We start from the raw sequence: 25,586 nt of genomic DNA on the forward strand, positions 1-25,586 counted from the left end.
GGAGGCCGGGTTTATAAACGAGCTGAGAGAGTTGAAAGTTGAAATATATATATTATTCATGCAATATATGGCCGGGGGTTTGAAAGTTAGTTGTTATTTGATAACAATTAATAATAAATTGATGTGATATGCAAGATGCAGGATGAAGAGGGTGGGAAGAAGAATAATAATAGCAGCAGCAGCAGCAGATACTACAGCAAAGTTCATCACAAAGCATCATCTGAAGATGGAGATGGTTTTAGGTCCCTCCTCTCAAGATCAAGACTATCAGAATCCTCCCGGCGTTTGTATTATTGCATGTCTACTGCTAAAGGAATAATTCCGTTCCAATGGGAGATAGAGGCTGGAGCCCCCAAAACTCCACGCCCACGCCCGGGAAATGACCTACTACTCATTCCACCTCCTCCCACTCCTCCGCCGTTGGCCCAGAGCTTAGCTCTCCCCAGACCTCCCCAGTCTCAAAACTCGCCCAGCTGGACCAAACTTTGGAAAGCCAATAAGAGATTGATGGCAGCAGCAGCAGCTAGGATTAGGAACAAGCTAAGCTAAGCTCCTCAGCTCGCTTAAGGATAATAAATTAGATCCAGATGAACAGAGGATCCGATCGGATCTCACACAAGAATCATCATCATATCGCTCTAATCAGCTGATCGAGCTGGATATAATATATGGATCGGAACACATCAGTCAATTCTACCTCTTCCATTGCCTGCTTCTTCTTCTTCTTCAAACACTAAAAAAATGCTTTTGAAATTCAGAAAACAGTAGTTAGTTTCTGAGTAAGCGGTAGGTGGTCTTGTATTGGCCCATGGATCATGGATGTATGGATCGGAGGAACAACAAATTAAAGCTTCAATACAATTCACAACTTGTTCAACGTATCTAATAATTAATTACACCTTTCATTTTACTAACTATTATTGCAAACTGTTATATATATATATATATATATGTAAGCTGCAAGGGTGCAGCATCATATCCACCTATAACACAAGCTAAGTATATATGGTTTTAATTATAATATATATGGTGACTAGAATTGAAGAATATTAAAAACGAACCAACAGTGAACATTAACAAATAACAATAATATTTTTTGGGGTTTTTTTTTTTTTTTTTCCAAAGAATTAATGCAGAGCAATTAACCTAGATGAGATGAGGTTTGCAATTGAATTGTATCCTCCTCATCGATCAGCTCCTAATAAGAGAAGAGAAGAGAATAGAAAGCTAGGGGGTCTAGGGATGATGGAGTTGAATTCAGTGCCAAAGCTTAAGGCAAAAGCCTGCAGGCACCATAGAAGACTTCTTGTTTGAGATGACATCTGAGAAGCTGTGAACCAACTGCCCAGCCAATGATTCTGGATCTTCAATAAGTGTATCTACAAATGCCTTCACTACCCTAACCTCTTGACCACTTGCTCTCAAACTGTACCACGTCAAGAACTTCTGCCTAAATTCCATCTCAATATGCCCACTGCATTCTAACCATCTGATTACTTTCACATAGTATTCAAAATCATCCTTGTCCCCACCACATTGTTTATCAAACCTTTCGCTGCTTCTCTTCTTCGACGAGCTCCCACCTCGCGGATGATCCTCCTTTCCACACCCATTCTCCACATCCTTTCCACTGCCTTGGAGGAATCTACCTTTTCGTCCAAGGAAGTCCATGCTCTCTGTCTTGTAAGGCGTGATGGGCAAGCCCCCCGCTTCCAAGTTACCTCCAGAATGCTCCAGGATGGTTTCAGGAGGAGTGTTTGATCCATTGCCGGTGCTAGTCTCTTCTGCTATTTGTGCATCTGGAGAATCCTTGTTCTCAACATCTATCACATCTGTTGTATGCCGTGTGGAGCTACTAAAATTTCGCATGCTGGGCTCCTCCCCTCCCAAACATGGCTTTACTGTCATCATCGTTGCTGCTGCTTTAGGGCTTTTACCCTCGCAGCATAATAGATTCGTAGAGGTGATATTATCAGTGTAACAAGAAAGAGAATTGTCCCCTCTGTCCTCATCCTCATTACTGTAGGATGGCATGTCATCATTAATTTCTTCATCTTCTTCTTCTTCCACACAAGGATGGTTAGAGGAGGGGCTGCTACAGTTTGTTCGCACACTCTGACTTCTTTCGCCATCCAAATTCTCTGAGTTCAGATGTGACGCTTCATTACTTTTACTTGTCTCAAATCGAAGTTCACAAACTCCCCACTTGCTTTGACTATCAAGAGACACAACTTTCAGAAGATACTCTGTACCTGGAACCAAACCAGAGAGTACAAACCTGGTATTTGGCGCAAACAATGTACATGTATGGTTCACAGGATATTCCAAATCATCAGCTTTTCGATGCCATAAGGTGTACCCCACAAAATTCCCCACTGTTGACTCTTCAGGACTAAGGATGATAGTAACAGATGAGGCACAAACATCTTCAAATCTGATTAGCTTTGAAGCTATCACATTACAATCTGCAAAGTTAGACAACCATTCAAACCCTGAATGCTTTTCATTTGCCTCAAATGGATACCAAATATAAACTGACAAACAGATTGTTGGTAAGGTAATTTAGGAAAGAATGGTGTGTACTTCTTATCCGAGGAACTGCAATTTCAGATACAGGCAAAACTAGAACAAACACATGTAATGCACATTCTACCAAATCCCCAACCCCAAAGAGAAGAAAAGGAAAACCAGAAATTGCCTTCTAATACTACAGCGGCAGGAAATCAATTATAACTAACTACTAACAATTTGGAAGCCCATCTTGGTCTTCCAAGGGTCTCATTAGCATTAATTTACTGTTTTCATCAAAGCTTTTTGAAAAATCAACCTTGAAACATTGCTTTTAAATCATGTCTTAAATAATCGAGAACAGGAAAAAAAAAAAAAAAACACACTACTTCAGGCAGCATATAATCAATGCATCAAATCAGTATTCAGATTCTTCCCAATCCTGCACAAGTTACAGAATACAGTCGAGCTTTCTGTATTTTCATCTTTTATGTATTATTTACTATGCATAAAAGGGCACCTTTTTGTAACCAGTGAAAGCCTTCCAACATTAAGTTTGCTCCTTATCTATTACAGAGTATCTTCTAAATTTAGTTTACCGTTTCATTTCAACAGAAATTGAAACATTCATCAAGGAGTAATAAACAAGTGTTTCAAGCATATTTGAGAGCTTTAAACAAAATTACCTTGCAATTTAGGGTCAGATGGCACTTCAAGTACTCTCTCTGAAAGCATAGAGTCTAAATACTCAACTGCCAAACCACAGAGCTTCTGAACCTCTGGACCAGAAGAAAGCCTGTTCACAATGCCCCTTGCCGTCTTCACTGGTGAACCGGTTAAAGGGCCCACTTCTTCCTCAAGCTTTTTAACTGCTTCATCCATAACGGTGTACAGCTTACAACTTTTGGCCTCACCAAGGATCTTTTGGCTTAGAGAAATCCTATAACATAATATGTCTACCCGCCTAGTATCTCTTGCTGTCACTAGTTGTTTTCTCAAAGAACTGCAAGAATTAGATCAATTAAAAACCTCTCAGTTTTTACGTTGAACCACAGAAATGAACTACAAAAGCAGCATTAACAATCAAACAAGGGAGCCTTCTTAGATTTTAGTGATTATAAGAAATACCTGAGCAGATCATTAGCCTTTCCACAAGATACACAATAAAAGCTTCCATTGATTCCCTCATCTTGTCGATCCTTCACAATTCCAGATCTTTCATGTCTAATGGCACACTCAAGGTGGCATGACATGCCACAAGAATCACGTTGGAAAGGAGGCTCTGAATTGCAAACTAGCCACAGGCTAGGATCCTTGTTATCATCATAGTTGCGACAAATACAGCATGAACACCTCTTACAAAATACATCTTCACTATTTAACCTAGCTCTGCAAGCCAGATTTTTGCAGTATATAACATTCCCCAAGTCACTGTTAGGATTGGTAGTTGAAACATTACTTGTGGCAGCAGGGAAATGATTGGGGTGATCAACTTTTCTCTGCCTTTTGAAACTTCTTTGGCCCTTTTCTGATGAAGGCAATTCAAGATTACTAGAACTTCCATTCTCTAGTGATTTCTTCTCAGCTACAATTTTTAGAAGGTTCTCTATAATTTTTAACTTTGTTAGGCCTGTATATTTCCTTTCTTTTCCCATCTCTGCACAGAGTATCTCCAAGATCTCCTGGCGACTCCAAGCTTGTAGCATTTCAGGAGAAAAATTTGACATCTTTGATAATTCATAAACAAGATCCCGTTTTTCCTCCATTCGCAACTTGCTGCACTTTGATGGATCCAAGCGACCTGCAGACAAGAAATCAGAAGGGTATCTATCTCAGATAAACAAATTTGTTGTAGATATGTTAGAGTACCCATTTTCCAATAATGCACCCTTCTCAAAACAAAAAAATTGACTTCTCTTTATATTTGTTGCACACTTTTGGGTTTGTGCTAAGGTTCTTTACATTTCTTTTTAGTTTTTTCAATTGCAGTCAATCACTTCTATCAGCAAGTGTATTTAACTCAATGTTACTAAAATGAATCATGAATGTCTTCTAGTTGCATCTTGGAGGAGATGATAGTACGCCATGCAAAACAAGCAGACAATACTTGCATTTAGATCGACAAATCAGATATTTTATTGTGGCCAAATATGGTCCATCACTGTATAAAGTTAGCCACCTCTATTTAGGGCCATTATGTTTGGAAGGAACCCATGACAAAGGACTAATGGTGTCTAACATTAGCCATTGTTAGTCCATCAATCAAGTTATTAATGGTGTCAATAAGGAAGGTATATGGTGGTTAAGTTTGTATAGTTGAAGGAGACCTGGGGTGGCCATATTTATAATTAAGCTCAAAGTATCAATCAAAGAAGATAAAGACTTTTCAATCAAGTCCACACCCTGGGGTAGTTCATGGGACTTGAGAGTTCAGAGAGAAATAACAAGGCTGCCAAACTACTGATATGACTGAACAAAAAAAATTCTGATTTGCAGCAAAGTGACAGATTAGCATGATGAAACAATTACTGCTCCTTCCTAACAACCCTCACCAACTCAAAGAAAAAGCATATTTTATTGTGAAAACCAAGAAGACAGCTTGCCACATGATATTCCAACTCCCACAGTATCATTGAAAATAATGTTTGACAGTCAAAACACATAATGAAGGGCACATAGTGGAAGCAGTCAAACACATGAGGAAGTGCACATAATATACAGAGAAAGTTTAACAAGTGGAATCACGGAGTTGAACAAACTTCCAGTTGACGCTACAGTTATCATAAGGATACAATTTCTAGATGTTTATTGACTGATAATTCAATATGGATGCTTCTTTATGTATAGCTATTCAACTTTCATTGGTAAAAACTCTTTTCATGTCAGAGAGGTATGAAAACACTATAGATACTAAGATAGAGGAAGACACTGCCATCATTTTGTTGACATTTAATACAAGTAAGATAAATACTACTGAAATTAATTAATTAATTAATAGATCCCAATAAGTGTAGGTTCCACTAATAATCCAACACACCCAATAATGAATAACCCAAAAGAAAAAAAAGTAAGAAATAAATAAGATACCAAAATAGAGAAAACCCAGAAATTACTACTTCCATATAAACCAACAGATCAGAAACAGAGCTAACAGTTGAGTGTGAATCAAGAATTTGGAAGGTCTTCGTGATTCATTAGTAGTTGAAAGAGTGGAATCTTTTCACGGATCAGCCGTGACAAGAAAGCTAATTTGTCATTTACGAACCACAAACACAAAGAAGAAAACATAAGAGTGACCAAGAAAAGAGAATTACCCTCCAAGGAAGAAGCATCCATAGCTGCTGTTGCTGCTTCAGCTGCTACCCAATTCCACTCACATTACCACCACAGAAACAATTATTCTGAACACAGATAGAGATAAATCTCTCAGAACAGACAAAAATCGATAAATCGGATAAACATAGAGAGAGAGAGATAGAGAGACCCACACAGACAATTACATCTGTGCCGACGTTAGCTTTTATTATATATATATGGTTTACGTATGAGTAGATATAATTGAGAGTGGTTGAGATGGGATTGCAAATACCAAGAAGAGAAGGGGCGTTGAGATAGGCGTGCAAGTTGCAGGGAGGAATCCATGAAGATTGATGAAGAGAGAGAGAGAGAGAGAGAAAGAGCGAAGCGTACCCAAATAATCAATAAATAGTGAAACGGCAGAGGGCAGAGGCCGCAAGCAGAGGAGAACAAAACTAAAAAAGCGGCCGCATGTCATCGCCCTTTTCTTTTATTTTCTTTCCTTTTTCCTATCTAATATTTCCCTATTCTACTATTATCCTCATTTTCTCTCTCTCTTTTTTTTTTTTTTTGCTATTTGTTTCTTTATTTTATTGTGAAAATACAAATATGACCCCAATCATGCTTCTATTTTTTTTTTTTTTAATATTTAGGTGCTCTCGAGCCCCAGCTTTGACGTATCGGACTAATCATAAGTCTACAAGGTCCAGCCCCTGGAGTCACTACAAAGCATAATAAATCATAAGTGCGCAATCAACTCATCGAAGAGACCCTACCATGTTTCTAGTGAGATTAGAATTCCCTCCATCTATCATCTTCAGTCATGACATAAAGTCAGATGACGAATCAATACGCTATGCTTCTATTTTCTTCTTAATAAACGGTTTTAATTACATGCATGAATATATATAGTGTATGTTTATACATGCATGAAAATATCAAAATATACGAGGTGTGTTGGATCATGGATGCATATTCCAACGCCTAAACTCTTGGTCTCCTTTTACTCTATACTTCATCTTCTCAATCTTTACACGTACTTTAATATGGTAAACTCTACTATACGTCTCTTCTATCTAGACCACACAAACTGTTTACATTGTCACACTTTGCACTCCAACCATCCAACTTCTTATACCCTATAATTGTCTTCTTTTTGTAGTTCAATATGAGTCGTTCGTATGCTCCTTAGGTCTGTCTTACATTCTTTATTGATTTTTTAAGTCCAACCTACATTCCTCTTTGATCCTTTAAGTCTAACACTTGTAGACTCCTTATAAGACTTAACATGTGTCTTTTTTTTACTCTATGAACTCAAACTCGATTCTTCTATCGATCAATTAGTCTTGCATAAATAAACATGCTAGTTATAATATTAATTGAATTTAGTGCTCTAATTCACTTTGTATACTCTAATCAATTGTAATTAAAGTGGTTATTAGAAAAATAAAAGTGAAAGATTCTACAATGAAAATGCGGTTAAATGGGTAGATAATATTAATTTCATATTAAAAAAAAAAAAAAAACAAACAAACTCTCATCCATAGAAAAAGAGTGCGAAAACGAACGACCAGTCCGTCCAAACCTAATTAGTCTGACCAAAGATTGAAAACTAAACTAAACTAACAGCTGGATCGGATCAGATCAGATCTGCGGTGCCCGATAACCAATCAATCAGTCTACTCCGATCTGATTAGACCAGACCAAAAAACTAAACTATCCTCAACGAACGCCTGCAGCGAATTGAAGTCTCCGTCGTGGAGTCACCAGCAAAGCTGCCAGGCCAGCATATATGAAGAAGATCACACTAGCTAGCTACTACGAATGGCAACAAATATCTATCATATCATTGGCGTTTGATTTGCAGCTTACAACCCTAAGCTAGTTAGTACGTCGTCGTATAATGTGCAGCAAACTGCGCGCATACGATTGTTGCCTGCAATCAACGACAAGATATATATATATATATATATATGATGGCGATCGAGCTGAGGTATCGTGGATGGAAGGCGATCATATATATCGACGATGTGAGCTGATGATGAGACATGCATATATTTGATCGCCGCGCCGTCTCCTCCTCCGACCAAATCAGGTGAACACTGTACTATATAAAGAAAGAGGGAAAGAGATTATCTATCTAGCTTAGCTTGCATGCACCAATAGCTGATGAGCTATCCACAAATGGAGGCCGGACTTTTGCATTTTGGCATTTTAGTTTTTCCATTGGCCCGATCCTTTAATAGTGATATATGCATATATGGTTAATTAATAATTGATTATACGTGTAAAAATTTCACTATTAATATAATATTAAAAAAGTCATAAAGGAAATTGTGTCGAAGCAATATGGTTCGAATCTCTAACCTCTCATAATCTAGCAACTAATCTAATTCATCTCCTGTTTACATTTATCTATTTTCTTATAATTATACTCTAAAACATGTAAAATATATACATATATATTTACAAGAACTATATATAGGTCACACTTGTCCCCACTATAACTCCGTCCCTAATTCATATATATGTATATTACTAGAAATGTGGTGTTCCTTTTTGTAGTTTCAGATAAGATATAATAAGCATGATTGATTCTACACCCTTAAAGAAACTTTGATAGCATAAATTGTAGTGATAGACTGATAGTGAACACTGAAAGCTACATATGCCTAACTGATAACAAGATTTGTGATTTGTGATGATGTGATAAAATTGATTGGACCAATCACTCAAATTAAATTTTCTATGTATATATCAAGACCTGTGATGTATGTAATATTTTATAATAATTATTAATTGTTTATAAATTAGCCGAGTCTATTACAAGATATACAATCAAATATGAATTTATTACGAAATTGTTTGTATGTATTACTTCAACTAATTTTGTTGGAAAGGAATCGGAAGTAGACAACTTGCATTGGGTGGAATCTTCACATCATATGGCCTCATCCATCACCCAATTGCACCGCACCGCTCTATTCAATTCTTAAATGTACGGATAATTAATTAATTAATTTTATATTTCATATATAGCAAACACATATGATGTTTTCTGCCATCATACCGTATTATATACTCTATATTCAATTCAATTATTGGTGTTTGCAACGTAACCTTTACTTCCTTAGCCATCTTTAATTACATATAAATAGCTTCTTTTAAAAAAGAAAAAAAAAATTTATTGATGTCAATCTCATAATAATAAAATCATGTTGTCATTTTCTTTTTAATTTTTGATATCTCAACTCTTGATAGTCTTGATTCCTTTCCTCCATTATATTCTTGTACATAACTTTATGCAAGGATATTTATGTATATATTATTCGATCTCCCCTAAGTTTTGGCTAGAAATATGAGAGGTTGGTGTATATTTCATCACACTGCACATCCTTTCTGGAGATTTGGTTCAACTTGAATATATTATTTATTATTTTTTTCAAAGGACAAAATATGTTTTTAAAAAATGGGAACTAATGCAATATGTTACTACGGCATAATCAACAGCGGCACCAGACGTTGAGTATATTAAGCATTTCATTTGTTTTCTACCTTGGCTGCCAACTAAGAGTATCAAGTTTTGTTTCATTTCATAAAAACTTTGAGGTTGTCGACCAAACAAATTATTTTCTGCATATATACTATACTATACGTCCGGAGCATCAGTTGAGTTGCTTAGAATAAGATAAGTCAAAAACTGAAAAGCCAGACACACAAGGCAAATGCTAACAATGTGGTTGCGTAGGGAAGAACAAGTCAAGTCTAATCCATTGCAGAGTATTTTAAGGAGAACAAGTCAAGTCTAATCCATTGCAGAGTATTTTAAGGAGCACATTATATAAAGCAAACGACAATCCAGATGATATAAGAATATGGGCTGGGCAGAATGGAATGCAATATCTGCTCATGATTGACCAAAGTAAGCAGTGGATGGTGTTGAAGGAAAATATAGTACAAATACAACCACCTCCACCAACTAAATTCATCAAATCTTACACTTCTCTCAAAGGTGTCTGTCCAAAGCTCAATTGACTGACCCTAGCTGCCAAAAATGGAGACCGATCTGTAAAAAACAGTTCTATTTCATGCTTTTGTGGATGCAAGTAGTAGGTTGTATCTAATAATAATTTTGTTGCAAGTCCAACCAGCTACACACCATAAAGGATTGAGATCCATACAAAAGATGCAGTTTCATTGTGGAAACCATAAAGAATGCAAAAATAAAAGCAGAATATTGAAGACCAATGATATTAATAAAGATCACACAGGTGGAGAAAAATGGAAAAAATAAAGGAGACGGAGAAGGGAATGACAAAGTGTGCAACATAGTTAATTAATTGATTAGAGATAGTAATGGCATAAGCTAGAGGGGTAGAAATTTTAGCCAAAATTTTCAAGTGTTTGGGTGGGTGGTTCACTTTTAAGCAACAGGTGGCATACAATGTTACTCCATATTAACATTAATTAATTAATTAATTTTCTTAAAATCTTAATTTTCAAGCAGCTCAAACATGGGTTAACCAACCCCACAACACAGTCTAGGCCTGCACTCTGTCACCTTCTTACCCACCCAACTCAAAATATATCTAATTTGGATGGGTTGAAAACCTGCCTGTTATATCACTTCCACTCTTCCACACAACACTCCATTCTTTAGAGAAAGAAATATAGATAAGAGAAACTAAGAGAGAGAGTGAAAAAGAAAACGAGGCAAGAGAAGACTAAGGAGGAATAACCTCAAGTTTTGGTGGATATTCAAACTAGATAAGCACTGTATATAAAGTTTTTAAAGGCAACAAAGGGATGAAAGAGTGAACTGTTTTGCCGATGTACTGAAACCAAGCACCCTTGAAGCTCTAAGGGGGCGTTTGGTTCAGGTTATATTATATAACCAAGGGAATGTGACATTCCCGAGCATACATTCCTATGTTTGGTTCATTTTCTCTGAGGGAATATAACATTCCCAGGGAATGCAACATTCCCTCCACATAGGATTTTGAAGGAAATGTGATTCCCTCCATTTTGTTAGGTAATGTAGGATAACCTTGCATATTTATGAATTTTGTCATTTTAATTCTAATTATTTAAAGATATATATTTTATGTTAGCTTATATTATTATTATTATTATTATTATTATTATTATTATTATTATTGTTATTGTTATTGTTGTTGTAATTATATATATATATATATATATATATATATATATATATATATATATATATAGAAGATAACCCTAAACCAAACATAATTATATTACATACCTCAATTTTAACCAAACAAATCTAACATTCCCAGTAATTTAACATTCCCAGCAATCTAACATTCCCAAGGTAATCTAACATTCCTTAAGGTAATCTAACATTCCGTGAACCAAACGGCCCCTAAAAGCAATTGTGACATAAGCATTGACACTATTTTTATACACACTCAAGTATAAGTTGAATAGTATGTACTAAAGCCTTGTGAGAACTGAATCTATGAAAGAACCAAAATTATAATGGAAATTTGAAGGTCCTAGTCCCCATATGTTAATCTTTATTTGATCTCATGCTATGTATGCTACTGGTTTTGTGTGTTTATGCTAGGATACCATGTGAATATGCTTAGTTCTTGATTTGAGAGAAATAAAATGTGTGAGCACTTGAGCATATTGCCTAAGAGAAATTCTCTGACTATCTGCTTGTTTTTACTTAGAAGAACCCATAAGTGAATTTAAGAGAGCCTTTAAGAAGACATTCCTATTACAACTTACAAGCAGACCAGAAACCCCAAAAACAAAAGAATCAATAATGCATGAATCAACACTCGATAGAGGTGGGGATTTTAAGTCACATTTTAAAATTCAAATGAATTATACTCTTGCGTATTTGGTATTCTCCCAGAGTAATTCAACTTCACAATTTAACTGAGACACAATTCATAGTCAATGTGACTGCTAAGACAGACCAACTAATTTAAATACAAATTTGGGGCAGAACTCAGAACTCGTGAATGGTTTGATAAGTTTCCTATCAATTGGAGTGCTAAATTGGCATCTAGAGATCTAGTTGTTGAGATATCCTCAAACTGATAATTCCTACATAGGGTTCAAACTTCAAATCCAAAGTCTGCAATTAGAAACAGTAATTAAGGAGCAATAGACAAAACTTCCACATCATGCAATGCCTAATGAAAGAAAATGCGCACAAAGATAAGATCAACTAAACTAAGCCTATAACTAATGGCTAACATTAAGTATAGAAAGGCATAAAAACAAGCAACTGAAGCAAGTAACAGCATTCCATAGAGCAGAATGCTAACCTGAGTATTAGCGATTGACTTCAGCAGGCAAGGGTCGATTGAACCCTCCACGCCGGTTCATGTACTGTCGAGGCTGCCTTTTGGTCACTTTCCTCACAGCGCCCACATCGTTCCCAGAAACAGGCTTTCCCTTAGTCGAATCAAACCCTACAGGAATACCCAATTTCTTCATCATCTCAAGCTCGTCCTCATCAATCATCTCTGCACCCCCTTCCGCAGCTGCGCCGCCCTCTCCATCCTGCTTCTGCTTCTGCTCCTTGGCAATTCCATCAACGAAATCCGAAACAGCCCTCTGCCTGTCCCGCTGCCTATCCCTATCCTTTTCACCCTCCTCCTTGTGGCGTTTTCTGGGAGGGCTTTCGGGGGAAGGAGTGCGGTGGCGGTGGTGATTCCGGTTTCGGTGGTGACGGTCAGGAGAGCGCGAACGAGACGGTGAACGATGGCGGTGACGGTGGCGGTCGGTTGACGGGGAGCCAGTGCGGGAACGGGCTCTCCGGGATCTGACACGGTCGGGTGTATACGAACGCGAACGGGAAGGAGAAGGAGACCGCTTGCTGCGCTCCCCTTCTTTCCGGTCTCGGTCGCGGTCGCGGTCGCGTTCATCACGGTCTCTTTTTCGATCTCTATCTCGCTCCCTGTCTCTATTGTATCTATCCTTGTCTCTTTCTCTTTCGCGGTCCCTATCTCGGTCTCGATCGCGAACTCGGTCACGGTCGGTCATGGCGTCGGCGGTGAGAGGCAGATCGAGCCGCAGGAGATTGAGCTCAGCTTACTAGTATTTCAACTTGAGGTTTACCAAGGTATCCTATCGACTATCGAGGATAGTGGCGTCATTTTAACCGTTAAATAGTTTTAGGCGGATAATCTCACTTCAACCCACCCGTACTCACACAAATATGTTATATGTGTGTGAATCGATTTTTACCTTTTAAATAACTTCTTCTTTTTTTCCGCTAAAAGAATTAGTATTTTTTCTTTTTATTTGAATGATGCTATATTTTCTTTTTTAAATTTATTTGTTAATAATCTTTCGGCGGTTCAAAATATATTACTTCAAAGTCTCTTAACCCTTCATATTCACATAATTTATAAAGTTAAAACTTATACACGTCCCAACGTAACTTGATCCCTCACCTTGGCCTAACACTATTTTGGGGACACAAATGTACAAGCATCACTGGGACATGCCCTAGGAAAATAACAAACCACAGTAGTGATTACGGCCCAAAGGCACAAATGAGTATATACTAAAGTACTAATCATTTGAGATCTCCTTAAATTTAAACATCATTCTATTGGCCCCTTTTAGAATTGGCCAAACAAATGAACTTCATATTTTGCTTTAAGACATTATGTAAGACACTTTTTTGCAGAAGCCACTAGAAGAAGTAATATATTGATGCGGTTATACAAAATGAATTAATGAAAGAATTGCTTAATGATTCTTTAAATAATTTGGTATTCAAACTCAACTCTCCTCAGAATATAATTTGTTTCAAATGCAACAAACAACCAACCAAAGGATGTTCAAAATGAACTTCTGATCCAGGAAAGTGTATCTTAAATGACACGGACAAAACAATTAACTCTTGAAAGGTGGGTGAATACAACATAGTGCCTAAACCCGTGATTTTCCAACCACCTCAATTTCACCTATGGTGATGAAGCTTTGAGTTTTTTCACTCTCTTCACTGCAGGAGAGATAGTCCTCAGTATCTTGCGGCCTTTCTTTTTCTGTTTCATCCTCTTTGTCGCAGGAGGCATCTCTCTTATTGGACCTGGAGGCACACCCTTCTTGAGAGCACTGCCCCGGGGAGTAAGAGAGGGTGGCAATCGCAAGCTTTGTGGAGGCATTGGACTGTGCGGTTTCCACACCAAGTTATTCTTCATTGCAAACCTAACTTTCTTAGAGCTCTTATCTGCACTCTTTGTAGCACTAACTGCAGAATCTCCTGCATTATCTATGTCAGGAATACATGAGGCACTTTTAGCTCTCTTCCTTTTCTTTTTCATGGAAATGACAGGAGTGTCATCCCCATCATCATCGCTACCTGAATCGACTTCAGCAGCAACTTTCTCAAACTGCATCTGAAGATTCGAAATAACAGACTCATTGAAAGTCACATTGCTCTCACTGTCTGGACCAGTCATATTCTCAACCTCATCTTTTAGGATGTTCTCAACTGCAGATCCATTTTCAGAAGGCTCACTCTTCTTTTTCTTCTTCCCTCGTTTTGAATTTTCCAACTCTTTAGGTGCAACTTCCCCATTTGGCACACAATTCTCATTTGCAGAATCATCTTGAGAGACCCCTTTTTTCTTCTCCTTCTTTTTACCCTTTTTATTGCTTCCATCCTGCATTGTCTTAGCCTTCTTGCACTTTCTCAAAGCCTCATCAGTATGTCCCTCATCATCCTGAATATCATCATAGCTTTCTGCTGCATCCTCTTCAGTCTTGCCATTCTCAATTGGTACCAATTCAGGCATCTCCTCATCTTCAACAGTAACCTCAGGAAGCACAATGTCAACACCCGATGTTTCAAAATCCTTCTCCAATTTCAAAAACTCATCGTGCAACTTGAAAAGCACTTTCCTATTTCCCTGAACACATTCCACAGATGATCCAACCTCAAAAAGCAATTTTGAAAACCCCATTTTCATTGCAATCAACCCAAGAGCCACCTCTGCATAGCTCTCCTTGCCTTCAATCCCTTTCCTCTTCCTCTCCAATAAACTCTTCCCCATATTCAACAACTCATCAAACACACAGCTCTTCACTTTCCCCACCATCACCCTGTCCTCGCATTTCCCCATTACTTCAAACAATGGCTTAAACAATAGTCCAACCACCTCCTGTTCAACAGGAACAGAACAACCATTCAACTCATCCAACCAAACCGAAGCAATGTGATAACACACTCCATTCCCCAGCAACTTATCCTCAGCTAAAAACGCATTATTAATAAAGGTGTCAACAACTCTACCTAGAAGCTCTAAATCCCAGCTATATTTATTGCACAAATCGAAAATCGCGCGAATAAAATTCCTAACAAGCAAGTAGAACTTATCAAGCCTCAAGCGGTCAATCCCATTCCACTCGCGTTTCAATGTAACGAGAAAGACAGAAAAATAATGTAAAGCGAGAGAGAGTTGGAGATTGAGTACGAGCGAAGCTGCGCGGGAGATGAGATGGCCTTGAGCGGGGGCCTTGTCGGAATGCCAGAGGCAATAGAAGAGTCCCTTCCAGAACTTCTTCATGTCGTCGTCGGAGACATCGGATTGCGTCAGCAGCCATCCCTCGAGCAACCGCAGAGCTTTGGAACGGACGGGGGCGCTGCAGGAAGCCAAGTGCTTGATGAGGGCGGGGCCGGGAGCGACGGCGTCGAGGATCAGAGTTTCGGGTTTAGGTTTCAGCTCTCTGGATCGCTTCTTCATTGCGAAACCCAAACACAAAAATAAAATTATCGATCGGGGAAGATGGAAGATTCAAGTGTGTCTTCTCTCTTCTGCGGAAGAGAAGAAACGGCAATTTGATGCGGAGAGCGGAGAAACCCTAGGGCAGGTATAAATTACTCTAATTAATAATATACCCTTTTGCTTAAGTTTTCTCTTCCGGTCGTATTATAGTCGATTAGGTGCAACCATTGGCCCACACTCCCTCACTCTATTAACCTTAAACTTATACCAACAAATAATACGTATTTATTTTAAATTAATTTGGGATAAGCTCAAATTAAGTATCCGATTTTTATCAAAATAGTAATTACCTTATTAAATTGGGAAAAGCTTTAATTGCACATCCAATTACTTCACGAGGTTTAGTTTCGTCTCACCGTTGAGTTGTTATATCATAGACCATGGTCCATCTTGTAACATGCATCCAAATTTAAAATACGCAATTTATATATTGAATGTTTATAATTTACCTACTTAATATTCATAATTTATCTTTTACAAAATTATGAACATTCAGTATATAAATTGTGTATTCTAGACGCGAGTCCACCTTACAAGGTGAATTCGGATCCCAAAAAATAAGGTGAATTAGAAATAAAATGAATATAGTTATAAATAAAGGAGAATTTGGTTTTCAAAAAGAAAATAAAGGAGAATTTCATCTTCACCTCTATAGTTATTGGTAGTAGCATTTAGATCATATATATATATATATATATATATATATATATATATATATATATATTGCTTAATTTGCTTAATAAATTACCATCGGACCCCTAAACATTTATTTTAAAGAATAGTGGTGCATTATATCCTCTAATAATTCAAAAATGTTAGAGGTCATGAGTTTGATTATTATCAATATATTCTCAATCATGTTTATTATAGATTATTTTTCTAGAAAGGTTTAATTGTACATTTGTACTGTGATTTACGACGAGTTATATTACAATTTACATATAAGTGTGATTTATCCTATGTAATACCTCTCGAATAGTGGCTGGAGATTTTATTGTGACCCGATTGTGTGTGTGTATAAGTATAAATATACATAAAACGTTTACGATCAAGTGACATCGGCATGTGATTTATCTTGCAAACCTTCAATGAGTTAATATATCAATAATTCTTTTTTGAAATATACAAAACAATTCAGTTGCGAGTACTTGTTTTTAGTATGAATTGAGTTTGGGATAAGAATGACATGTCAAAGACGGGAATGAAAGCATTTCATATGAATTAACAAAAAAAAAAGGATGATTTTGAAAGCGGAACAGGAAAAGAGTATTTGGGACATGCGTTTGAGGTCAGACATACATGTCCCACATTCGCGTGTTCATTTTATTTTTTTTCGAAAGTTGACCACGACGCAAGTCCCACTTGCGTTTTATGAACGTATATACATTATTTTAGTGCCATACACAAGTAAAAAATGTGTTTCTCGTAAAATACGAGAAACTAACACATTTTCCACCTGTGTCTCTCACCATCGGACACCGGCGAGAAGAGAGGCATGTGGGAATTGCATCTCTCTAGAGACGCATGCATGTGGGATTTGTGTCTCTTGAGTCTCTCAAGAGACGCAAGTCTCACTTGCATCTCACTTGAGACTTGAGACTTAGTGCACTTGTGAGACATAATTTGTATGCTAGGTTCATGTACACTACAAGCAAACAATCAAACACTTAGTTCCAACCTCGTAGGAATATGAAGCTTTTGAAGGAGTCAACAAATAAATATTTGAGAAGTTGCCAAGTGTCGAATTCCAGATGGAAATGTTACTCAATCTATGAATTTTGTTGGTGAGTTAGATAGGCATAGAGCAAAGTGTATATGAACTAAGCACTTTAAGAACAAGACATATATGTGTAATTAATCGGCTCAATCTGAAGTTGCTTTTGAGTACAAACCAACATCATAATGTCTCAAAATTTGTAATTAAATTAGCTTTGCTTGAGATATGTTAGTTGTTTTATTTTTAGATTTACATGGGCTTCGTTTGAGTGTAGCTTGATCAAGCTTTTTGTAGAGCATTAATTTGTAAAACATATTAATTACTCTATATCATATCATAATGTTTTACAAAAAACTTGATCAAGCCCAAGTCAAGCCCATGTATAACTAGCTAAGGTTTGCAATAGTAGCAACAAGGACCGCTAGCAAGAAAAGGTCAAAACACGATCATGATCATGATGATATATAGTACTTGGTTGTCATTATTAATATATATAAAATATAAATTAAAATAAAGATGAAGATAGAATCCGGCCTTAGCTTTGAATCAAACCAGAACAATATATAATAATCTTCTTTTATTCAAAAAATGAATGATACAACGTACCCGCAGATCGAAATGAAAGCCACGATGGAAAGAAGTAAAAACACGTACTACATTATGAAAAACAATTTAAATTAATTATTATGTCCTAATTAAGCTAACTAGCTACAAAATAGAGCTCTGATATGATCTGGCCGGCCATATATATATATATATATATATATATATATATATATATATATATATATATATATATATATATATATATATATATATATATATATATATATATATATATATATATATATATATATATGTAGCTAGATAGGTTAATTAGTTGGGTCTGGTGCAATCACGCCTGATTTCACCAAGATTTCCGGTCAAAACTCCGATGCGGCCAAGCTTGGTCATGGCGGCGGCGAAGGCTTGCTGGAATGCGGCGTTGTTGGAGGCGAAAAAGTTGACGGTGTTCCTGGAACGAGGGTCGGTGAAGAGCACTTGGTCCGACACAAACAGGCCCTTACCTTGCTGCAGGTTCTTGAAGTAGGCATTGTCGAAGGTGTTGGGCGTTGTGGGGTCCATGTTGATAGCGATCCTGGGGTCCACCCTCAGAGGACACATTTGCCTCAGCTGAAAGGCGTATCTCAAGTTCAGGGTGGGGTCAATCCAGCTTCGCGGTTGGAACCTGTAAATACGCTTCGCCACCTGCTTGCAGTGCGAGAACCCAATCGTATGCGCCCCTGCATACATACATACATACATTATAATAATTTTCAAACTTAAAAAATAAATTAATGTATATATATACCTACCTGATAGGGCAATCATATCTGTTTGGGTGAGGCCGTGACGACCAAACATGGAATTGAGTTGATCCAGCTTAAATCCTGCTCCTGGTAGATTGCGTTGGACACTGTTTAGTGTCGAAATTCTTCCATCACGCCGTCCCAATTCCACAGGGTAAAATGCTCCCCCAGCCTACGTATTATATATTTATATATAAAACCATTTCGATATGATTACATGCAGATCAGAACATACATTATTATATATATACACACACACACACACGTACCAAAGAGACGACATCTCTAGTGGCTAAGGCCAAAATATCGGCACAGGAAACTTTGTTTCTGCATTGAGGATTGCTGTCGACAGCAGCCTTAGCTTTGATGACGGTATCGAAACCATCTCCAGCCAGTGAAAGGTTATCCGGGTGGTCTTTCTCTGCTTTCCCGTTTGGCGATGCCAGAAGTACCGATGCATCGCAGCCCTGATAGATACATACATACATATATATCGATCAAGTTACCTAGCTAGCTAGCTAGCTACTATATATATATATAATAAATAAATAAATGAAGGTAGAAACTAAGTATATAACGAACCCGAACAAAGCAATCATGGAAGAAGAGGCGGAGAGTTGCGGGGGCGGTTACGAAAGTCTGCCGGAATTTCTGTTGGACAGCGGATCGAACCAGTGATTCAACGTTAGGGCAAGTGTTCTTGTAGAAGTTAGTTCTTAGCTGTGCATGGGCACTGCTAACTAATAACACCAAACAAACCAAGATACCTGCAGAAACAACCATACTATTCTTTCTTTGATGTTCCATTGTAATTTCTAATAATAAATCTAATGTATGGTTTTCGTTTTTCATATCCACCAAGCTAGCTAGCTAAGATCTATTTATACATGCTCAACTGAACTCATAAAAATATGATTAAAACTTTGTCAATTCCAACTGGCCTATATTATACGGCGCACTTTCATTTAGATATGAATTCAATAATATAATGGTACAAAGGGGAAAGGAAGTGCATGAATGTGGTTGTATTAATCTAATGCTAATCTCATAGGATTGAATTTGTGGAACCATAGAGGCCACGTGATGAACTTCTACTCCTAACTAGCTAATCTCTTTGATCTGCATGCATGTGCAACTTTAGATAAAGTCAAACAATAATACACTATAGACTATAACATACATATTCTAAAACATACTAGTGTAGAGTTAATTCTTGAAATGATTCCAAGACTGACAAGCAAAAATATAATGTATTAGTTAATTGATGTTGTTGCAAGGGCAAATATGTTGTATTAGTTTTTCAACATTTCTTGTAGGTCGGGTTTTAATTTAGAAGTTGATTAAGTAATTGCGTCAATATAATGATGAAGTTTTTAACGATGCATGATTATGTCAAAATAATATTCAAGGGAGAGTGTTATAAAATATTATTTATGAACATTATTATGGTGCTTAATGATACAATTTGTAACAACTAGTAATCATTACTTGATTTGTAACAGCTATACATTGCAGCTTGTATATATTGTAAAGTAAGTAATTAATGAGAATGTGCACTAATTCCTTCTTCTGATCACTCTTATTTATACTCTACTATTTTACTGTTTCCTGCTTCATCAGTTTATACTCTAAATTGCTTGTAATACCGGTTTGGAGCTAACGGGCATACACCTTACAACATTAACAATTGAATTTTTCTTTTTTGATTTGATAATTGACACATCACAAATAGCTTTCTTAATCAAGGATACTAAATTTAAAATAAAATCAATAGCCTAGGAATTAATAGTTATGACACGTAAGATTGAAAAGTGAAGATAAAAATTTAAAAACAACAACTTTTATTATTATTATTATTATTATTTGAAAGTCAAAGGAAGAATGAGCAGTTACAGCAAATCTCTCCAATCATCATCATGTGAAGCAAGCTAGCGAGGGATAATAATTTGTGCAGAAAGAGGCGACATTAGCGTGCATTAAGGCAGTTCCATCTACGGCACGTTACCCATGAAAAAAAAAATGTAAACTATATATTTAGTCAAACAAAAATGTTATGCATGTAATTACGTATGTATGTGTTACAGTACGTTTGTAGAAATACGTACTGTAACACATACAATTATGGAATACGGATGCATGTCTTGAGCATGTCTGCACATACCCATGAAATTTCTTGAATTTGGTAACCCATGGTCAAATTATATCATGGACCAGGGTCCACAGTGCACTGTAGACTCTGATCCAATACAAATATTTTTTTTTCATAATACACAGAATTTATGTTCATAACGCACATAATTCATGTTCATAATACTTTTTTTGAAAAGAGCCTGGGCGGCATTCATTGGAAATATGCTGAAATAGAGTGTGGCGGACCACTGTCCGAGTACATAGGTGCTGAATAATTAAAGGCCGAAGTGGCTAAAATATGTGCTAAACAATTATCTGATCTAGGAACATAATTAACTGAAACATAATCAAAGGAAACCATCCGGTTTCTGCAGGTGTCAATGGCATAGCCGAGGTACGAACGTGGTGTTTCCTTCGGTTGCGATAAATACTGTTGTAGTGACAAACAGTCCGTTAGTATGTCTACTGATCTCTCTCCACGATCCCATAGCCAGGATAATACTTCTTTACATGCAATTGCTTCTGCCATAAGCGGGGAAAAACAGTCTATCAATGGCGCCTGTAGAGCTGTGATATACGATCCCTGTTCGTCTAGGAAAATTGTCCCAACAGCGGCCTTACTTGTGGCCTGGAAAAAGGCCGCGTCAAAGTAACATCTCTTCCGTACGGAGGCAGCCGCAAGGAGTGTGGGCAGAACGGTAGCAGGCTGCAATGCCGCACTTTGGTGCTGCTCGGGGATTGCCGTGGCCAGTCCACGCGGAGCACGTTGCTGCATCGGGCGGTCCGGGTGTGCTATTTGCCATGTCCGGATCGCTGCGGTTACAGTTGCAATTATCTTTTGTGGTCTGGGCAAGTATGCATCCCACACAGCTCCATTCCTCGCTCGCCATATATAGTATAGTAGGCCTACTGCATAAATAATTCCATCATCATCTAGAATATTTAATATGTCATTAAACCAAACATGGAAAATATCTGTGATAGTACTGGGGATTGGAAGGCGAGATTGTGCCCAAATGTTCCTTGTATAATCACATTCAACCAAAGAGTGCATAACATTCTCATGCATAATCCCACACATAGCACATGCTGGGTAATCTCCACTCTCTTTATAATGAGGTTCGTTGTTGTGGGCAATATATTATTCAAGGCTCTCCATAAAAATGTTTTCCATCTCGGGGGTACTCTGAGCTTCCATAATTTGGGCCATTTATCAAACATCCCTGTCGTCTGTACATAATTTCCCACTATTTGCCTGTAACCGCTTTTAACTGAATATTCACCTGTTATATCACCATGCCAATACCACATATCCTCATAATCTGGTGCCACTGGTATTTTCAATATCCGTGTCACATCCTCCGGAATGAAAATATCAGTCAAAATATCCTGGTCCCAAGCCGCCGTTTCTTGATTTATTAATCCCATTACAGTTGCCTGTGCCAAATATGGTGGTTTGTCAGTGATTATTTTCGCATTATTCTCATCCTGAAGCCATGGATGATCCCAGATAAGAGTTCCTTTCCCATTCCCAATCCTGCGCCTGACTCCGCCACAAATTAATTCCTGTGCAGCCATAATACTACGCCAGCAGTAACTTGGGTTATTTCCTATACAAGCATCAAAGAATGTCCCTTTAGGATAGTACTTGGCTTTATATATTCTGGAAACCAGTGATTCAGGTTTGGTGAGTAAACGCCAGGCCTGTTTCCCCAGCATAGCTAAATTAAAGGCATGCAATTCTTTAAAGCACAATCCCCCATACTTCTTAGGGATGCATAATTTATCCCATGCCTTCCAATGGATGCCCTGATCATCCTTAGATCTCCACCAGTAACGATTCATAACTCTCTCAATGGCTGTGCAAGTATTCATAGGTAGTAAAAAGACACTCATAGAAAAGGTGGGCATAGGCTGTGCCACACTTTTCAACAATACTTCCTTACCCGCCTGTGAAAGCAATTTCTTATTCCAGACCCAATCCGCTGTCTTACCTTATCATCAATATATGAGAACACTGCTCTCCTATTCCTGCCCACAAACGATGGGAGTCCTAAATACCTCCCAAAATTCGGAGCCTGAACCACTCCCAATATACTGGCAACCTCCTCTCTATGCTCATCCCGCGTATTCTTACTATAGCAAATACTTGACTTATAGTAATTCACTACTTGCCCAGACATTTCCTCATACACCGATAAACACTGTTTCACCACATTGGCTTCCTGCGCAGTTGCTCTAAAAAAGAGCAAGCTATCATCTGCAAAAAATAAGTGAGATATAGGGGGGGCTCCCCTAGCTACTCTGCACCCGTGTAGATCTCCTCTCAATTGTGCCTGCTGTAGTAACAATGAAAGTCCCTCAGCACAAATAATAAAGAGATAAGGTGACAGTGGGTCACCCTGCCTTAATCCACGAGTCGGGACGATCTGGTCACTTCGTGTTCCACTAACCAGTATACTATATGAAACTGAGGTCACACACAGCATTATCAAATCCACCCACCTTTCATCAAAGCCCAACGCTAACATCATACCACGCAGGAAGGGCCACTCCACTCGGTCATAGGCTTTAGCCATATCCAGTTTCAAAGCCCCCCACCCTGTGACTCCACATTGTTTTCTATTCAAAAAATGTCCTACCTCAGCAGCAATCAAAATATTATCCGTTATTAGCCTGTCAGAAATAAAAGCACTTTGGGTGTCAGATATAATATCCCCCATAAACGGTTTCATCCTGGCAGTTATAACCTTAGCCATAATCCTGTACACCACGTTACTCAGAGCTATCGGTCTATAATCCGAGACCATCTCAGGGGTTTTTTTCTTTGGGATCAATATTATATTTGTATCATTCAGGCAAGTTGGAAACGAGCGAGTATTAAGACAATTCATAATATAGGCCGATACATCACCACCCACTATATCCCAAAAATGCTGGTAGAAGCCCGGATTCATTCCATCTGGTCCTGGTGCTTTGTCAGGAAACATTGAAAATAAAGCACTCTTTACCTCACTAGCATCAAAAGGCCGCAAGAGCAACTCATTCTGTACTTGTGATACCCGAGAGGCTATATTTCCAAAGAATTCCCCACTATCTCTTGGGGAGTCGGAGGTAAAGATAGTCTTATAATAGTCGTAGATAACGTTCCTCATGGCTTCACCCTCCACCCAATCCCCACTACCATTCATAATTTTTAAAATAGTATTCTTTTTCTTGCGATGAGATGCATACCTGTGGTAGTATTTCGTGTTAGCATCCGCGTTCTTTAGCCAATGCTGCTTGGCTCTCTGCCTCCAGTATGTGTCCTCCTGGGCCTCAATACGACATAGGCACTCCTCCAAACGTTGGAACTCAGCCAATGAGACCGGATCATTACACCCCCTCAGACGCAATTGTTCATTCCGCAGATTTCTGATCCGCTCACCAAACTTATGAAAATGATCTCCTCCCCAACGCGATAAACGATGTCCACAAATAGAGATACATTCCTGCAACCCTCTTCCTGCGCCATCGTTCCATGCCTTCTCCACCACATCCCTACATCCTTCATCATGCAGCCATGCCATCTCAAAACGAAACCCTCTTCTCAGACCACCCATCCTTTTCCGAAGATTCAGAATCCCAAGGAAAAGAGCAGAATGATCGGACTTTCGGGTTAATATATTTTGCACACTAGCATCCGGCACAATCTCCCGCCATCTTTGGCTAGTCAAGACCTTGTCTAGCCTTTCCTCTATCCAATTCGGTGTGCCTTTTCCTTTTTCCCAGGTAAACGGATATCCCATCATTGGCATCTGCGCTAATCCACATTCCTCTATAGTCTCACCGAATCCATGCAATAAACTCAGAGGATGAGGGTTTCCCCCCCGCTTCTCAGATTGATAAAGTAAATCATTAAAGTCTCCAATCATCACCCATGGTAGATTTGATCTGCCAGCTAAGGTACGAATAAGATTCCACGAGTCTCTCCTCTGACCCCTCTGCGAAAAGCCATAAAATCCAGTCATTCTCCACTTCTCAAACCCCGGCATAGTCACCTCAACATCCACATAGTTTGCGGAATAACTAATCAATGTCGCTGTATTATTTTCTCTCCACAACAAAGCCAATCCACCACTCAAACCAGAACTGTCAATACAAAAAAGTCCATCAAAACCAAGTTTAACCCGAAGATGCTCTGCATGATCACGGTCAACCTTGGTTTCTATGAGAAATACAAAGTCGGGTTTCTTGGAGGACACCATGTCCTCAATCACGCGAACTGTCTGTGGATTACCCAAGCCACGACAGTTCCAACTTAAGGTACTCATTGGGACCGGCGGACCTGATCCACAGGTCCCGCCATCAAAGAATCAGAATCAACAACCATGTCCCCATTCAAAGCACTCACCTCCCCAATTTCCGTCCTCCTTCTTTTCGGATCAACCCGAACCCCCACCCCCTCATCGCCAACGCCCTCACTGCCCAACCCACCCACACCGCCGATATCCGAACCCACCCGAGCCGTAGGTTGAGACACCTCCACCCGAGTTTGTTCACTCCTTCCAACCCCAACTCCCACCGCCATTCCCCCTCTCCCACTCCCATAGCCAATCTCACGCCTCCTCTCTTGGCCTAGTTGAAACCATTTTTCCCCCAACACCTTGGCCGAATTTGTACCCCCGCCCTCATCGACGCCCCAAACGGATATTGTTCCGCTCTCAACAACGAACGGCGAGCTTGTAAGCAAAATTTGTCCGTATGGCCCATTCGTCCGCAAAAAAAGCAAAACATGTGGAGGCGTTCATATTTGAAATT

The 25,586-nt window shown here is 38.4% G+C and overlaps 4 protein-coding genes across 5 annotated transcripts; all 4 read right to left on the reverse strand.

Moving 5' to 3' along the window:
• Nucleotides 1-1,049: 1,049 nt before the first annotated feature.
• On the reverse strand, nt 1,050-6,209 carry LOC109191684 (VIN3-like protein 2). The gene is made up of 5 exons (XM_019342320.1): nt 6,098-6,209; nt 5,823-5,909; nt 3,637-4,309; nt 3,195-3,511; nt 1,050-2,465 (listed from the first exon to the last, which is right to left on the reverse strand). Exons 2-5 carry the CDS (start codon nt 5,842-5,844, stop codon nt 1,258-1,260), a joined length of 2,220 nt encoding a protein of 739 aa, XP_019197865.1. The 5' UTR covers nt 5,845-5,909; nt 6,098-6,209; the 3' UTR covers nt 1,050-1,257.
• Nucleotides 6,210-9,531: 3,322 nt separating this feature from the next.
• Nucleotides 9,532-12,957, reverse strand: LOC109191689 (U4/U6.U5 small nuclear ribonucleoprotein 27 kDa protein). 2 transcript variants are annotated; one of them, XM_019342326.1, is made up of 2 exons: nt 12,114-12,957; nt 9,532-9,850 (listed from the first exon to the last, which is right to left on the reverse strand). In XM_019342326.1, exon 1 carries the CDS (start codon nt 12,832-12,834, stop codon nt 12,121-12,123), a length of 714 nt encoding a protein of 237 aa, XP_019197871.1. In that variant the 5' UTR covers nt 12,835-12,957; the 3' UTR covers nt 9,532-9,850; nt 12,114-12,120. The 2 variants fall into 2 exon arrangements, with proteins under 2 accessions (XP_019197871.1, XP_019197870.1); XM_019342325.1 differs by having other exon boundaries at nt 9,597-9,871; nt 12,114-12,948.
• Nucleotides 12,958-13,532: 575 nt separating this feature from the next.
• LOC109191686 (ribosomal RNA processing protein 1 homolog) lies at nt 13,533-15,700 on the reverse strand. Its single transcript, XM_019342321.1, has one exon. The coding sequence runs from the start codon at nt 15,546-15,548 to the stop codon at nt 13,767-13,769; it is 1,782 nt and encodes a 593-aa protein (XP_019197866.1). The 5' UTR covers nt 15,549-15,700; the 3' UTR covers nt 13,533-13,766.
• Nucleotides 15,701-18,165: 2,465 nt separating this feature from the next.
• Nucleotides 18,166-19,515, reverse strand: LOC109191688 (peroxidase 16-like). Its single transcript, XM_019342323.1, has 4 exons — nt 19,239-19,515; nt 18,926-19,123; nt 18,663-18,828; nt 18,166-18,590 (listed from the first exon to the last, which is right to left on the reverse strand). Exons 1-4 carry the CDS (start codon nt 19,506-19,508, stop codon nt 18,184-18,186), a joined length of 1,041 nt encoding a protein of 346 aa, XP_019197868.1. The 5' UTR covers nt 19,509-19,515; the 3' UTR covers nt 18,166-18,183.
• Nucleotides 19,516-25,586: the final 6,071 nt, after the last annotated feature.

This window comes from Ipomoea nil, unplaced genomic scaffold (genome assembly GCF_001879475.1).
Source record: "Ipomoea nil cultivar Tokyo-kokei standard unplaced genomic scaffold, Asagao_1.1 scaffold1719, whole genome shotgun sequence".
Classification (NCBI taxonomy): domain Eukaryota; kingdom Viridiplantae; phylum Streptophyta; class Magnoliopsida; order Solanales; family Convolvulaceae; genus Ipomoea; species Ipomoea nil.